The sequence below is a fragment of the Bubalus kerabau genome, chromosome 6 (assembly GCF_029407905.1).
Source record: "Bubalus kerabau isolate K-KA32 ecotype Philippines breed swamp buffalo chromosome 6, PCC_UOA_SB_1v2, whole genome shotgun sequence".
Classification (NCBI taxonomy): Eukaryota; Metazoa; Chordata; class Mammalia; order Artiodactyla; family Bovidae; genus Bubalus; species Bubalus kerabau.
This window is the reverse complement of record NC_073629.1, coordinates 108566663-108582640: the sequence shown is the minus strand read 5'-3', so window position 1 is coordinate 108582640 and position 15978 is coordinate 108566663. Positions and strand designations below refer to the sequence as shown.

General features: G+C 54.3%; 2 protein-coding genes across 3 annotated transcripts in view; one reads left to right on the top strand and one right to left on the bottom strand.

Annotated features, from left to right (window-relative positions):
* Positions 1-15978, top strand: part of UTP11 (UTP11 small subunit processome component) — a 250829-nt gene that overhangs the window by 222797 nt on the left and 12054 nt on the right. The window lies entirely within an intron of this gene.
* Positions 2966-10648, bottom strand: FHL3 (four and a half LIM domains 3). Of its 2 annotated transcripts, none has more exons than XM_055586342.1 (6): positions 10439-10648; positions 5408-5638; positions 5145-5319; positions 4146-4315; positions 3850-4036; positions 2966-3722 (listed from the first exon to the last, which is right to left on the bottom strand). In XM_055586342.1, the coding sequence occupies exons 2-6, from the start codon at positions 5561-5563 to the stop codon at positions 3568-3570; spliced, it is 843 nt and encodes a 280-aa protein (XP_055442317.1). In that variant the 5' UTR covers positions 5564-5638; positions 10439-10648; the 3' UTR covers positions 2966-3567. The 2 variants fall into 2 exon arrangements, with proteins under 2 accessions (XP_055442317.1, XP_055442316.1); XM_055586341.1 differs by having other exon boundaries at positions 2967-3722; positions 5408-5581; positions 10439-10646.

Below are 15978 nucleotides of genomic sequence, written 5' to 3'. Positions count from 1 at the left end.
TCTTGGAAAAGGAAATGGCAACCCACTCCAGTACTCTTGCCTTGAGAATCCCATAGACGGAGGAACCTGGTAGGCTACAGTCCATGGGATTGCGAAGAGTTGGACACGACTAAGTGACTTCACTTTCACTTTTCACTCTCATGCACTGGAGAAGGAAATGGCAACCCACTCCAGTATTCTTGCCTGGAGGATCCCAGGGACAGAGGAGCCTGGGGGGGGGGGGGCGCTGTGTCTATGGGGTCACACAGGGTAGGACACGACTGAAGCGACTTAGCAGCGGCAGCAGCAGCAGAAAAATTCTAAAGTTGAATTGTGATGATAATTGCATAAATCTATTAAATTTGCTGAACTCAATTGAACTGTACACTCAAATCGAATGAATTTTATGATATGTAACATACCTCAATAAAGATGTTTAAAAAATCTGTATGAACTCAGGTGGAAAGATGGTCATACAGAGTGACAACAACTAGAGGCACAACAGTTTTTATAAAAATAGACACGCAAAGAGATTATTTCCAGAAAGATATCCAAGTAACGGTAAACCATTGTTGTTTATGAGGAGACAGACTGGAACCTCTGGAATGTGAGGGGAATTTTTCTTTGTATATGTCCAAAGTACAGCATGAAAAATTTTCCTTAAATATATATGTATTACTTTTCAGTTTAAAAATACATTTAAAACTAAGTATGAAAATACATATATGCACATGCTTGCTTAACAAAAAAGAACTAGGAGGTCATAATATATGAAGGAGTTATTCGTAATTTACCCTCTTTTTTTGGTATTCTTCAATTTTTCTACAATAAGCATGAATTGCTTTTTGTTTTCGAAAATTTGAAAAATAACAGAGATAATGACTTTTGTCCTGCTTGCTCATGAGGTGTTGTGAAGGTTATATTAGTGTCTAAAAATTTAAGCAAGACCTCCAACTTAGGGATAGGACCCCCATATACAACAAATTCCCAGAAATTTTTCCTGCACCTCTGGGAGAGAGGTAAGAAATTCCTCTTCTGGATTGCAGAGACTCAGTGTGTGTATCTTTTGAGTTGTTGGGGGGAGGAGGGTAAAGGTTTGGGATTTACTATATTTCATCACATACAAGACACTATCAAGTGTGTTAACCCCACCATTATTTTATGGTCGATTAAGAATGAAAGAAAAACAATTTTTTTTCAATTAAGCTATGTCACATGGTTGATTATATGGTTGCATCTGGGTTTCTTAGGTCATAAATCTGAAAAATGTTTATCTTGAAATCAATGACCCATTATTGTACCTGCACAGCCCTTTCCTCTTAGGTGGATGGGTCACCTAAGCACCATTCACCTGATGCCTTCCTTCCCCTTAAACCTTCTCCTTCCTCATTCCTTCAGACCGGTCACCAAGTCCTGTCTTTTCCACTCCAGCTGCCACCTGTCTCATTATCTCTCACCTGGACCACTGCACCAGCCTCCTCCCCAGCCTGCTCATCTTACCCCTCCAATCCATTATTCACTATGCAGAGAAGTGATCCTCTCACGCCCCTGCTTAAAGATTTCCACTGCCTGGTTTACCCACAGGGTGAGGTCTGTTTCACTTGGCTTTCAGCGTTTCATGACCTGGCTGCTGCCTGCTGCTTTAGTCTTTTGGCACTTCCTCCAAATGAAATTACTTGCTGCTTCCTCAAAATACACCATATGTTTTTTCAGGCCTCCAGGTCTTTGCATTAGCTGTTTTCTATGCTTGGACTACTCTTCCTCGGTAAGTTCTTTATTGAACATGTAGTTAAGTGCCGGAGGCTGAGTGTGGAGGGGTGAGCAAGGCAGGGGTGAATCCAACCCTGAGAGGCTGGTGGAAGAGAGACGAAAATGTCAACATACAATCATTAATGATAAGCACACACGGTGGGCCGGGCATTCATCAAGGTTTGTTGAAAATGTCAAAGTTTAGGATTCAGATTGGTCCGGGAAGGCAGCGTGGAAAGTAGAACCCCGGATCTACCTATTTTGGGAACTTGACAAGTAGAGTCTCCACCTCTGTGAAATGGAAAAACGCCCGCCCCATAGAATTTCGGAGAGGATTTCATTTCAGATACATATAATCACGCGGTTCTGCCCGCCCGGAGGGCCCCTCCCCCACTGGGCGCCGAAGGTCCGCCCGCCAGCCCGCCGGGCCGGGGGCCCCCCACCCAGGGGGAGACCGCGGGCGGGAAGTCAGTGGCTCAGCCCGCGCCGGCCGCCAGGACGCACGAGTCGGGCTCCGCCAGTCTAGACCGCGGAGCCCACATCGCAGGCCGCCGAGAGCGCAGGGGCAGGGGAGTCGGACGCCGGGAGAGGGGAGCAGCGCTCCGCCCCATCGCCTCATTTTGGGGGACAGCCCCCTCACCCCCCCACCCCCGGGCTCATTCCCGCCCCCGCCCTTGAATCACGGTGGGGCGGGGCCATGACCCATTCATGCCGGGAATCGGATCCAGATGTTCTCGCGGCGCGTGCAGCTGCATCCTTGCCTTTTTTGGCAAAAAACGTGCGGCCGCGATCGGATCCCGGGCCGCCTCCGCTAATCCTAGGAAAGCGGGGGAAGGGGGCTGAGGGTCTGGGCCCAGACTCGGGATTCGCACTGGATGCTCCGTGGGGTTCGTGGGGGGCTGTAAAGGGAGGGGAGCGACTTGTACCTGGCGGGGAACCCAACACCAGCCGCCCCCGCCCCGGCTCCGGTCCGCAACCTCCCTAAATCCCTCCCTTCCTCACCGGAGGAAAAAGCCCTTTGCCAGCAGGCGGGGGAGGTGGAAGGGAGGCCGGCTAAGCCAGAGAGGGACGGTAGCGGCGGCGGGGATCCCCTTTCTGGGGAGAGATTTCCCACCCCGCCTAGAAGCTTCCTCCTGTCCTGCAGGGAGGAGGTGGGAAGAACCTCCGAGTCCCTTGCTGTGCGAAGGAACCTTCCTTGCCCCTCCAACCCGCCTCCGCCCGCTCCCCCCACCCCCAGCCAAACAGAGGCCTTCACTTTCTCATACTGCTTTATTGCAGAATCTGAAACAGGGGGGTGAGCCAAACCCACCCCTCTGCCCATCTCTGGGCAAAATGGAGCTGAAATGAAAAGAGAAAAACACTCACAACACGGGATGGGCAAAAACCTGTACCCTAGGACCCCCTACGCAGTGCTGCCCCAGACAGCCCCATCCTTGGGGATCCCAGTGGGACAGGGGTGGGGAGCGTCAAGCCTGAGTATATTCGACTTTTGAGGACCTCTCAGGCACCCAAAGGAGACCTAAAGTCTTTGGAGACAAGTCTACATTGAAGGGGGATTGGGTCCCAGAGCCCTGATTTGGGGAAAGGGCTTGGTCTGGGAAGCAAGCCCGACCTGAAGGGAGAGGACAGAGTTCTGGAGTTCAGGTTTGGGGAGGGGATTTGAATGATGATGAAGGCTCCGGGAGAGCCCAAGTTTGGGGGCCCTGGGTCAGGAAGTACCAGATTGAGGACGCTGGAGTGGGGAGGCTGAATCCTGGAGCCCAAGGGGAGCCCCAAATTGGGGAGAGGCTGGGTCCCAGTGGCGGTCTGGAGAAGGAGCCTTAGTCCCGGAGCCCTGGCTCAGGGCCCTGCCTGGCTGCAGCCCTGACACAGCACTTGGTCTCCGTCCGGCACGAAGCCCTGACCCACCAGGGAGGTGGAGCAGCGGGCGCAGGAGAAGCAGCTGTGGTGCCAGTGGCGGTCTTCGAAGGACACATACTTGCCTCCACCGAGTCCTGGAGGGAGGCTGAGGATTAGCGCTGCCGTCTGGAGGGCGGTCCTGTCCCTTGGCCTCACCGAGACCAGGTCCCCTGCCCCCCCACCTACACCTGACCCACTCCGTCTTTGGACCCCCTGACCCACCTGTGATGGGGCGCTTGCAGCTGCTGCACTTTGGTGCAAAGAGTTCTCCAAAACAGGTCACACAGTAGGGATCGTCCTCTCGGGAGGTGAACTGCTGCCCTGCCAGGGGCGTCTGGCACCCAGTGCAGACCAGGCATTCTCGATGCCAGGGCTGGTCACGGTATGTCACGCCACCCTGCGTCAGCGTCTGTGGGAGCAGTCTCTGTCAGCAAAGGGGGGGGCGTGGGGATTCCCACCCCGCAACAGAGCCTTGCTCACCCCCTCCCAAGTGCAGTGGAGCTCCACGCTGCCCCCACCTTGCTGCAGCGGGCGCAGCGAGGAGCAAACTTGTTCTCATAGCAGGGCACGCAGTAGTGAGCGCCCTTGTCGGGCACAAAGGAACGGGAACCCAGCGGCTGCTCACAGCCGCTGCACAGGAAGCAGTGCTCATGCCACGTCTGGCCTCCGTACTCCAGCTTCCGGGACCCTGTGGGGAACAGGGGTCCCATCAGAGGCTGTGTCCCAGGCTCCTGAGTGCCACCCTCTGCTACCCTCCAGGAGGGTCCCTGCTGCTCCCGCAGCCTTGAAAGTGGTGTCCATGCATTTTCACCAGGGTCCCCACCTCGTATGTTACATATGCTAACTTTCCCCCAACACCAGACATGCTGGCTAAGCACATGACCTGAGGGTTTGGCCTAAGTGAAGTCCCCACATGTCCCAGAATATGACGACCTCAGCTGCAACCAGGCCTCTAGGTGATGGGCGCGATGACTCAGTATATGCTAAGCAAGCCCTTATACACCAGATGTGATAGTGTGAGCACACACACAAAGACCCCATCTACGAGGCAAGCGAGTCTAATGTCTCAGACATGATACATTCAGTACATAGGAAGCCCCGACATATCCTCATCATGCCAAGCTCCACGTGTTCTAAGTCCTCACATTCTATCAGCCATGCACGTCGCCACACGTGTTAAGTCCTCTATGTATCTGTCTTTTCTGTCTTTGCACACAAGCCCCAATGCAACAAACACTGACAATCTCAGTACACTATGTGTGCCAAATGTGTTAAGCTCCCAGGTGTGTATCACGTGTTGTGTCAGTCCTTGCACGTGCTAAGCTCCAAAGAGCAAAGAGGCACAACAGATCCTGCACACAATTTCCAGGAACGTGTGGCATGGCCAGTTCTTTATCAAGCCTCCCTGTACATATCAGACAGGCATGCCAGTCCCACACACACGCATGGATGCTACACAGATGCCAGGCATACCAGTCCCACGCAGCGCGAGCCCCTGGGAGCCCCCGGGAACATACCAGGCATGACGGTCTCCCCGCAGGCGGAGCACTGCGAGGAGAAGGCACTGCAGTAGCAGTCGTTACAGAGCAGCTCGCTGTCCTGGCAGGTGAAGGGCTCGTCGGCTAGGGAGCGCTGGCAGCGGCAGCAGCGGAAGCAGCCCTCATGGAAGTGGCGGTCTTCATAGAACAGCTCCTGGAGGGAGCGTGGCAAGGGTGCTGGCACATTTGCCCCCTCCTGCCAGCTTCCACCCACTCCCTGCCCTCCGTGGTCCAGTCCTTACCCGTGAGTCGTGTCCGATCAGCTGCTGGCACTCGGCACACGTGTTGGCGAAGGTGTTGTCATAGCAGGGCACGCAGTAGGGGCCATCGTCTGTCTGGATGTATTTGCGCCCGTACAGGGACTCGCTGCATTTGGCACAGTCAAAGGCTTCGCTCATGGTGGCTGTGAGTGAGCCCTGTTAGGGGCACAAGGTGGGGCAGGGGTCACCCCGAGGAGCTGTGGCTTAGCCACACTGCATTAAAAAAAAAGAACAAGAGACTAGGCATAGGAAATGCCAGGTCAGAGCAGATGGTGATGGGGAATGGGTGCTTCTGGGAACGTAAGAGTCCTGTATGTTTATTTCTGTATTTAATGTTGGGGGTGAGGGGGGTCAGGAAAAAATCAGGAAGCAGAAGTTCTTTTCTTATTTGGGCCCTGGCAGAACTGGGGGGAGGGGGCTTTTCCTGGGTCAGTGACTCATTTCCTGCCCCTACATTTAGCCTGAGTTTAGCCTCCACTGTCTTTACTGTCTCCAAAAGGCTGTAGGAGCTGGGGCAAGGAGTCACCCTACCCTCTCCCGTATGAACAGTACTCTCACTGGCTCCTGACTCCCAGGAAGGGACATACCCAGAGCCCTGGAGTGAGGAGCTTTGGGATGACAATGGGGTTGTTTGCACCACCCCCCTCTCCCTGCCTCAATCCGATTCAGGAAACAGCAGAGTGTAAGAAGGATGCTGGGCCAGTGAATGGTAGAGGTGGAGGAGGCTGATGGGAGAAATGACATTGGGCCTCCCTTCCCAGGAGAATCCAGCAACAAGGACTTCAGAGGCTCAGCCCAGGTTTAACCAGGAAGGAAATCCTGCAAGCTGGACACAGCCAAGCTTCCCCAGCTGGACCCTCTGCCCTCACCCCACTCCACTTCCCTCTGCATCTTTGGCCACATCAGCCTGGGCAGCCTTGGCCTGCAACCTCTGCAGCAGCGGTGACAGCACAGATGGCCAGCTGTCAGGTTTTGCCAGCAACAGGGGAGAAAAAAGGGAAACGAGATGCTTGGGGACAGAGAGGGGAACAGGCAATGATGCAGTGTGCCCTCTGCCCTCTCTCCTGCAGGACATCACTCCTGGCAGTGCCTGCAGAGCCCCAGAATCTTTCCATCCCCTGGGTCATTATTTCCTTCCCCCTGCCTCTGGGAGAAGACAGCCTGTCTCCAGCTTTTCTAAGGGTTTGGGGCTGGGGGAGTGAAGGGCGAGAGAGTGGGAGCCACTGAAGATATTTCCTCTCCAGTCAGGCCCCCTCTAGGGTGGGGAGTCAGGCAAGGGGGAGCACGGAGAGCTGCTGCTGCAGACACCCAGCCCCCCACCAAACCTCAGACACTTTCCATTTTCTCAGGAACAAAGCATGTTTGTGGGATGAGGTCATCCACACAGCTGCCTCTGCAGCAGGAGCTTGGGGAGTAGGGAGGATTAGGAAGTGGGGTTCCCGGTCCCTTCTGCTGTCCCTTGTTCCCATCTCGAGCCCCAAATTCACAGCTCCCCACCCCAGCCTTCTCCATCAAGAAGCCTGCTCTCTCAGGACTGGGATCTTGGGTGGAGAGGAACCACCAGGCCCCTGGGAAGGGGATCTTCTCACAGCTGCAGATGAATCTGAGGAGCACAAAGGGACCCACCAACCCACTCACCCCATTAGACCCCAGGAACTGGCAGTCCCCAGAGCGTGGCCTGGCTCAAGCTGAAGGAAAAGCCCTCCTTTTCTCAGCCACCCCCAGCAGGAAATTCTAGCAACAAGCGTTGCTCAGACTCCAGGCACCAGCAGATGCCCCAGGCCTGGAGGGCCTGGCTCTTCTGAAGGGGTGGCTCGAGCTCGCAGCTACCCTTCTGTCATGGAAGGTCACTCAGTTCATGCTCCAGGCCAGGAGCCACCAGGGGCTGGGGTCTTCAGAGTGGAGACTCCTGGGCTGGGGGCTATGCTGGAGGGTGGAGTCCACTTCCCACCATTCAGGCCTAGGTTTCTTCTGGCCCAACATCTGAGGGTGGCCTGGGCTGCTGGCCACTGGGCAGCAGGGGGCCGCACAGGTGGCGAGTGGCCATGCATGGCTCCGGGAGAGCCCTGGGCCTTCCCTTCCTTCCTGGCTTGGCCCCCGGCAACCACCTTCCCAGGCCCAGACTAGTCCTAGGTCCGCCCCCTGGGAGGCAGTCACCACTCTGAGACAGGGGCACCCCAAATAGGGAATGGGCGTGGCTTCAGCTTCTCTCCCAGAATTCCCTGGTCCCCTAGTCTGTCCAGCTGGGCTCTGATGAGGACAGAGTGAAGGGCACTCTCAAGGCCCACCTGTCTCTGCCCTTTTTCTGCCCCTCCCTCCTCCCCCTTTTCCTGGCAGGGCTGGGGAGCTAAAGGGAGCCTCCATGGCTGGTAGGGGGTTGCGGGGGAGACTGCTCAGTCTGCCAGATGGCGCTCAGCCGCTGCCCCCACCAACACACATACACTTCTACACCTGACTCAGACACACACTTCTGACACCTCCCCGTAAATCTGCAGCTCAGAATGGCTGGTTAAATGGCTGCAGCCTGTGGTATGTAAAGGCCTGAACTGTGAAATATAAACTGAGGTGATTTCGAGCAAGTCACTTAGGCTCCCTCAGCTTGTTTTCCCATCTAATACTACCTCCTATCTCCTAGGGTTGTTGCCAGACTTGGATATGATGAAAAAAAAAATCTGATGATACCTGGAAAGCACCTGGGAGATACTAAGTAGTCAGTAAATGGTAGTTCTTAGTGTTTTTATTGATATTATTAGCCCCTTACTCATACTGGAGTCAGACTACAGTTTCTCAGCCAGGCCTGGGTCAGGGGGCTGGGCTGGGACTTGACCTTGACATTCTCAGGGTGGGCCTGGGGAGAAAACTAAAAGGAAACCCTCTAGTTCTGCTGGGGAAACTGAAGAGGCCCAGGCTATGGGGCTCACTGAGACCAGTGGGGGCAAGTCTGACTCCAGTGAGCATAGTTCTGAAAGCTCCAACATAGGTGTACAGGTATACACGCCTGCATGCTGTTTTGCCTCTCACAAAGCCCACCCACCATCTGTGTGTACACACTAAGTCACTCCAGTCGTGTCCGACTCTTTGCATCCTTATGTACTGTAGCCTGCCAGGCTCCTCTGTCCATGGGATTCTCTAGGCAAGAATACTGGAGTGGGTTGCCATTCCCTTCTCCAGGGGATCTTCCCAGGATTGAACCTGTATCTCCTGCAGCTCCCACATTACAGGCGGATTCTTTATGGCTGAGCCACCAGGGAAGCCCCTACCATCTATCAGATCACACATAAGGCAGGCAGGATAGGGTATCATCCTCACTTTACAGCTGAGTACAGAGGCCAGGGAAAAGGCAGAAGCATGCCCAAAGTCACTCAGGTATCAGAGAGTCCAGGTCCCCGGCCTCCCAGCTGGGAGCCTTTTCCGATTTCCCTAGAAATGGTGGGGGAGGGGGTGTTCAGCATTTAAGAGCAGGGGGACAGGAGATGCTGGGTGATGTCACTTATACAAGAGCCTGGCTCTTCTCCCCAGCTGCCGGCCCTGAGACTGGAAGACATCCAGAAGTCTTTCCAAGTACCCCTGCCAACCGCTCAACCCCTTTGCCCCCCTCTACCCCCCACTGTCCATGAGGACCCTGGCCAGGTCCCACAGCTGTGACTCACAATCAGAACTGATCCCTCCTCCCCCAGTTTTCAGGAGTTGACAAGGCACTTGAGGGGAGAAATCAAACTCCCCCCGCCTCATCCTTGCTACCAGGCATCAACCCCAAAATCTTCACTCTCTTCTCCCCGCCTCCCACCACCATGGGGGCCTGGGAGTCAGAGCAGTTTGGTAGAAGGGGGGTTGGGAAGCAGGATCCAGCAGCTGCTCTGGGGACAGAAGAGGAACAGTTCATTCACCCCAGGTCCCCCAGGGCTGAAGCAGAGCGTCCAAGATTGGAGTTTAAAAATAAGTTGGGGCTGTCTCCAGCAGTGTGTGAGGCTCCTTCTTGATGTCTTACTGTCTCAGATCCGCTGCTCTCCTAGTTCTGTTGCCCCACGTCCTAGCCTCCCAATCTTTCGGGGCCTGAGTCCCTAGGGGTCTGTCCTGGAAACTGTCACCGTCCCTCCGTGACATCTGTCTCGGTGTCTAACTCCGCTCTGCTCCGGACGTCTGTGTCTGTACTTCAGCAGCTGTCTGTATGTTTCGTGTCTGTGTCTCTCCTGTCTGTATCTCTGACCGGCTATCTTTCAACTTCAGCCTCTGTGGATTTCTACCTCCACTCACCCAAGTCTTGGCATCTCAGTGTCTCCAAAGGGTGGAATGTCTCGGTCCTTACCAACGCCCTTCTCTATCTCTTAGCATCTCTGTATGTCTGAGTGTCTCTGCCTTCAGTCTCTGGATGTCTCTCTAGGCCTCTCTGAGGCTTGATGACCACAAGACTAATAAAGTTTAAGCTCCGGGGCCCTTCATTTGCGCTGAACCCTCCAAGGCCCTAGACCGGGCCGACAACACGTCTGGGGTTCCTGCATGCTTTTTTCCTAAAGTGTTCCGCTCCACAAAACCTGGGCCCGTCCCAAAGCCTCGGGTCTGCCTCCTGGTGACCTGCGCCCCGGTCTCTGCCCCTGTTTCAGGTATCTCTGTACCCTCCGGTCTCAGCTCGCCGCCGCTCCTGTCCAGTCTCGGTCTCCCGCTCCCACCGGGCTTTCTGGAAGCCGGTTTCTTGAACCCTCTCCCTCTGTCTCTCTCGATTCTCGCTTTTCCATTTCAAACTTGGCCCCCTCCCACGCCTAACTCGAGTAGCAGCCCCCGCCCCGGCCAGGCGGCCCGGGGCGGTGAGGTCCGGGGGGCGCCCCCGGGGCTCGGCGTCCGCGCGCCACCGGCTCCAGCGGGTTCCCGGCGCCCGCGGCCGGACCCAGGCGGGGCCCCCGGGCAGAGGGCGGGGGCTGAGGCTACCCTTAACCCCCGGCTGACCGTCTCTCCCCTCCCGCCTGAGGGCGGGGGCCGGGAGCGGCGATGGGGAGCCAGGCTCGGCGAAGAGCTCACCTCGAAGCGGGCGGCGAGAGCGGGGCGCGGTGCTCACGCGCGGGGGCGGGAAGGTGGGCAGCCGGGGCCGCGTCCCTCGGCGGCTCCTACCAGCGGGCTGGGCCGAGCCGGGGCAGAGCGAGCAGCCGGCCAGTCTGCCGGCGGCACACGGACTGTGTGGGCGAGTGGGAGCGCGGCCCCAATCCCTCCCCGAGGAAGTGAGCGCGGGGGCCCGCCCCGCCCGGACCCCGCCCCCGGCCGCCCCTGCCCGCGGGGTGCGGACCCCGCCCCCGGTCCTCGTCCCGGAGGCTGGGGGCCAGACTCCGCCCCCACCTTCCTTTTAGACTGGAGCTGGCCCCAGCGCCCCCCCCCCTTCCCCCCCACCCCCGGCCTAACCTGGCTCTCCCAACCTTCCATGGCCGCCAGGACCCCGCCCCAGTCCCCTCCCTTCAGCTTTTGCTGGCCTCCCTCCCTTCCCCCCCATCTCGCCCCCTTCCCCCCCATCTCCCTTCCCCTCGCCGCCCCCAGCGGCTAGCTGTATTCAATCTTAGGCAAGGGATACCCGGAGGCAGCAGACCAAGGTCCATTTGGGGACCGAGAGAGAGTCCTCCTTCGTGTCCACTTCGTGTTCCCGCCCCCTCCCAGTTTACCCGCAGGGATCACACTCAGCCCGAATTTGTAAAAGAGGACTTAGGCCAGCCTGGAGGAGGGGGTGGTTTTTACCCTGCTGTCACGTCCCTGGCAGTGGGAACCAAGGTGTTCTCCGGAAACAAGGAATGAAGCAAGGACCCCCTCTCTAGGGCTTTGACCTTCAAAGGGCTTTATTTCACAACTCTAAAGTGGCGAAAACAGAAGTAACCGCCGCCTCCAGCTCATCGTGGAGCAGAGAAGGACCTCCCTTGGTCTCCACAGTGCCCAGGAATAGTTTTGACCTTTGAGGCCCAGGGGAGACCCATATTCTAGGCCCCATGACTTCAGAGCTTCTCAAGAAGGGGTGTGAGGAGTGTGCATGGATGGGGCGCTTGCAAGGGGCGATGGAGGGAAGTCCTTCTCCCCGACCTTTGCAGTTTCCAACCTTCCGACTTCCTCCCTGTGCCCTGCCTGGGAGGGAGCACTGGCGCCTGCCAGGGACACAAGGCCCCTCCAGGTCCTTGAGGCCACCCCCCCTGGGATCCTCAGGCTTGTCACTAGGAATAAATAGCCTCAATCTGAAGGGGAGGGGAGGGAGGAGGAGGCTGTGCCCCGCTGTTTGCAAAACAGGAGACAACAAACCAACCCTGGAAATAACCTCAGGGTCTAGAGTAGAAATTCGGGGCCCACAGAGGTGCTCCCACCTCCAGCCTGGGTCTGGCCAAACTCTCAGAGACTCATTTCCTCCCAAACTGGGGCTCCTGCATACCCTGCTTTCCCACTTCTGAATCACATATCTGCCTTCCTGGTCCCAAGTCACCCTTGAAGCCAGGTTTCCTTTCAAGACTAACTAATTGCTTATTAATTATTGTTGTTCCTGACACCTACTCTGTGCACAGGGACTGCGTTATTCTGGTTCACAGCATTCCCAGTATCTACTCCAATGTCTGGCACTCAACAAATATCTGATGAATGAATGAATCACAGACACTGCTTCCATTTGGACCCCCAAGCTGAGATTGGTTCCACAGGCACGTACTACCTGGAGTCCAGGGAGGGAGTAGCCAGTCCAGACTTTGGAATTTGCCTTGCGGGTATAGGAGACTCCCAGCTCTGGGGAGCAGAGGGAAGACTGCCTGGTTGGAGGAGATGGTAAGAAAGGGTTTGCTCTGGGTTGAGGGGACGGTAAAGGTGAGCAGCCTTCAGAAATGGAGTGGTTATGAGTGAGTAAGGAAGGTGCTGGATCAAAGGTACTCTTGTGGGTCTTTTTTCTTTTTAGTTGAAGTTGGACCATAAAGAAGGCTGAGCACTGAAGAGTTGATGCTTTTGAACTGTGGTGTTGGAGAAGACTCTTGAGATTCACTTGGACTGCAGGGGTATCAAACCAGTCAATCCTAAAGGAAATCAGTCCTGAATATTCATTGGAAGGACTGACGCTGAAGCTCCAATACTTTGGCCACCTGATGCGAAGAATTGACTCATTAGAAAAGACCCTGATGCTGGGAAAGATTGAAGGCAGGAGGAGAAGGGGACAACAGAGGATGAGGTGGTTGGATGGCACCACTGACTCTATGCACACGAGTTTGAGCAAACTTCGGGGGATGGTGAAGGACAGGGAGGCCTGGCATGCTGCAGTCCATGGAGTCGCAAAGAGTCGGACTTGACTGAGCTACTGAACAACAACAATAATTGATTTACAATGTTGCATTAATTTTTGCTGTACAGCAAAGTGATTTGGGGTCTCTGGTTTTACTCAGTTTGAATCTCTGATGAGCAGCCTGAATAAGAGTCAGTATTTCCTGAGTTCTTACTTTGCACCAGTCCCCGCCTAAGCATTTTACATATATTAATGCACTTGACTATCCAACAGCTTTGTGAAATATGTAATTTTATCCTTAATTTAAGGATGAGAACATGGAGGCAACAGAGAGAGTAAGTACCCTGCCAAGGGTTACACAGCTAATAACAGCAAAGCCTGGATTCAAATCCAGACAATCAAATGTCAAAGCTCTTTAGGGCCGCCCGCCGCCCCCACCCCCCGCAAAAAAAAAAAACACAAACACAGCTAAACAAAGGGAGCTAGCTTAATCATTAGGCTCCATAGCCTCTGTAGTCATTTAACCTCTTGAACTCTCCAACTCTCATCTGTTCAGAGTGGTGGACTCCCAGTCTCATTGCATAATTGTGAGGAATGGGTGAGAATACACCCATTACCAGTAGGTATTCAAAATGGGGGACACTCCCCCAACCCCCTGCCGCCCCCAGCTACCGCCGAACTCCCCCAACACTCTCTTTCCTCATCAAGTGGTAAGATTCTGCTTCTTGGAATCTGGAAGCCTTGGAAAGTTAGGAGATTTTTGACTTGGCCCAGCCTAAGGGAGGGAGACTGGTGTAGGGCAGGGCTGTATCCTTTCCCCTGTCCATTGCCAGCAGGCTCACATTTCCCTGCTTGCTCTAATTTCCCTTGACACAGGTGGACATGCCCCAGGGAGGTCTAGGGATCAGCCTCATGGACTCCCTGTTCCTGTTCCCCATCAGTCTTCTCCACCCCCCCACCCCTCCTCTCGGGAACAGGTGTGTCTGAGCTGGGGCTGGAAGCAGATCCTGAATGCTGGCCAGGCCGACTGGCCTTGGGTGAGTGGGATCTGGTTGTCCCTCCCCTCAACCCTAGAGGTCCCCACCTTCCTTATCTTGGGGTGGAGAGCGGCTTATTCAGGGTCTCCCAGCTGTTCTCTCACCTTGAAAGTTTACAAAAGGAGGCTCTGGGTGCCTGGTGACTGGCAGGCCTCTCATGGTTTCCTCTGGCTGCTGAATCACTCTCTGATGCTTGTAACCACAAGCCCTCCCCCCTAGTGAGAAAACTCCCTTCCTTCTCTGCTGTATTGCTCATTCTTGCCCGCTGGACTGCCTGCAGCCCCTGCAGGCCTCTTATCTGAGCAGACACCCTCTTTCAGATTGCCCAGAAACACCTTCCTCATGACCCCAAGCCTTGCAATGGGTCTGTGGGTGCAGAGGGTGAAATGACTGACTTCTACAGAGCACAGGGAGAACTAAACAATGCTTAAATGCCAATTATACGCAGGGTGTCATGCTAAGTGCCAGTTGTTACTTCCTTTGGTTCTCACAAAAGCCATGCCGGCGTGCATGCCAAGTTGCTTAGATTGTGTCTGACTCTTTGCAGCCCTATGAACGGTAGCCCACCAGGCTCATCTGTCCATGGGATTCTCCAGGCAAGAATATTGGAGTGGATGGTCATGCCCTCCAGGGGATCTTCACAACCCAGGGCTAGAACCCGTGTCTCATGTCTCCTGCGTTGGCAGGCAGGTTCTTTACCACTAGCACCACCTGGGAAGCCCCACCAAAGCCATATGAGGTGGTTATTACTGTTATCACTATTTTACTGAGTAGTACAGAGGGCCCAGAGAGTTTGACAAGGTGGCCCCAGATCACAAGCTGATAGGTTGTGGATGTGCAATTCAAATCGAGTGTGCAGAGTTGCCTTCTCCTGAACGTCTCTGCCACTAAATGCCTTCTTCAGGGAAAGTGGCAGGAGCTACTGGGGCTGCTACCTGGTCACTCTGCCTGATAGCTGGGCTTCTTAATTGAGGTGAAGCTTGATAGGGCCAGATCATGATCCTTGTCTTTCGATGGTCACCGATTAATAACAAGTGAGATTGAATTTTATTAATGCGGGTGGTCTTAGTTGGGCAAGACTCAGACTCAGAGGCAGGAAAAACTTTCCACATAGCAGATCTCAGCTACTTTCAGCTTTTACATGCCCACTGGCTTACTGGGTTCACACTTCTGGGGACTGAGTAGAGGTTTTCTGCAGAGCTCCACAGCTGGAGGGGTGAGCCTTGTGATGAAAATGGGTACAATTACAGAACTCACTGAAGGTTAGCTCTACGTGGGGGAAAAGAAGCCAAATGCCTCTGGAATGTCCTGCTGTGCTCAACATTGTCTCTATTTTTACAGGTAGGTTTAGTTATAACAACAGTAATAGATCCAACTGACTGTGAATTTGCCAATGAGTGAACACAATATTAAGGACTTTAAACATATTATTTCATTTAAACCTCATAACAATCCTGTAGGTATAATATTATTACCTCCATTTTACCGATGGAGGACTAAGTTTCAATGAAGCTAACTGTGTCTTGACCAGTAACAGGATCAGATCACACCTCTGTGGTTTATGGTCCCAATCATTACATTGTACTGCCTCTGAGATTCTTTCAGCCACACCTTGAGGGTGTGACTTAGAGCTTTGTAACTAGTGCCATAATATGACTTCTCTGTTCAACTATGAGCCCTTTGACAGCCCTATGAGGCAAGCAGTGTATGCTATTATTATCCTTGGCTTATGCATGAGAAAAATGATGCCATTAAAGTCAAGTAACTGTGTGTGTGCGTGTGTGTGTGTGTGTGTGTGTGTGTAGTTAGGGCAAATTCTGGACCAAAAGATATAAAAAGACCAAAAAATCCAACTATCCCTTCCTGGGTTGCAGCAGCAAAAATCAGGTGTTGAGAGCTAAGAAGGCAGGGTAGCCCCCTGCACTCAACACCATAAAGGGGTGGGCAGAACACACCTAAGCAACTCCTCTGGCCTGAACCCTGGACACACCCTTGCCCTCACCCCTAATAAGGTACTAGCCTCCCCTCCCAGCTCTTCCCCAGAAAAGGAACCTGCTACTTTTTTTGCTCCCGCTTGGAGCTACAGGGGCTGCAGTAAAGTCCTGCCTGAATTTCTTGTCTAGCCTCTTGTTGTTCAGTCGTTCTGACTCTTTGTGACCCCATTGACTGCAGCACACCAGGCTTCCCTGTTCTTCAACATCTCCCCGAGCTCGCTCAAAATCATGTTGAGTCGGTGATGCCATCCAACCATCTCGACTTCTGTCATTCTCTTCTCCTCCTGCCTTCAATCTTTCCCA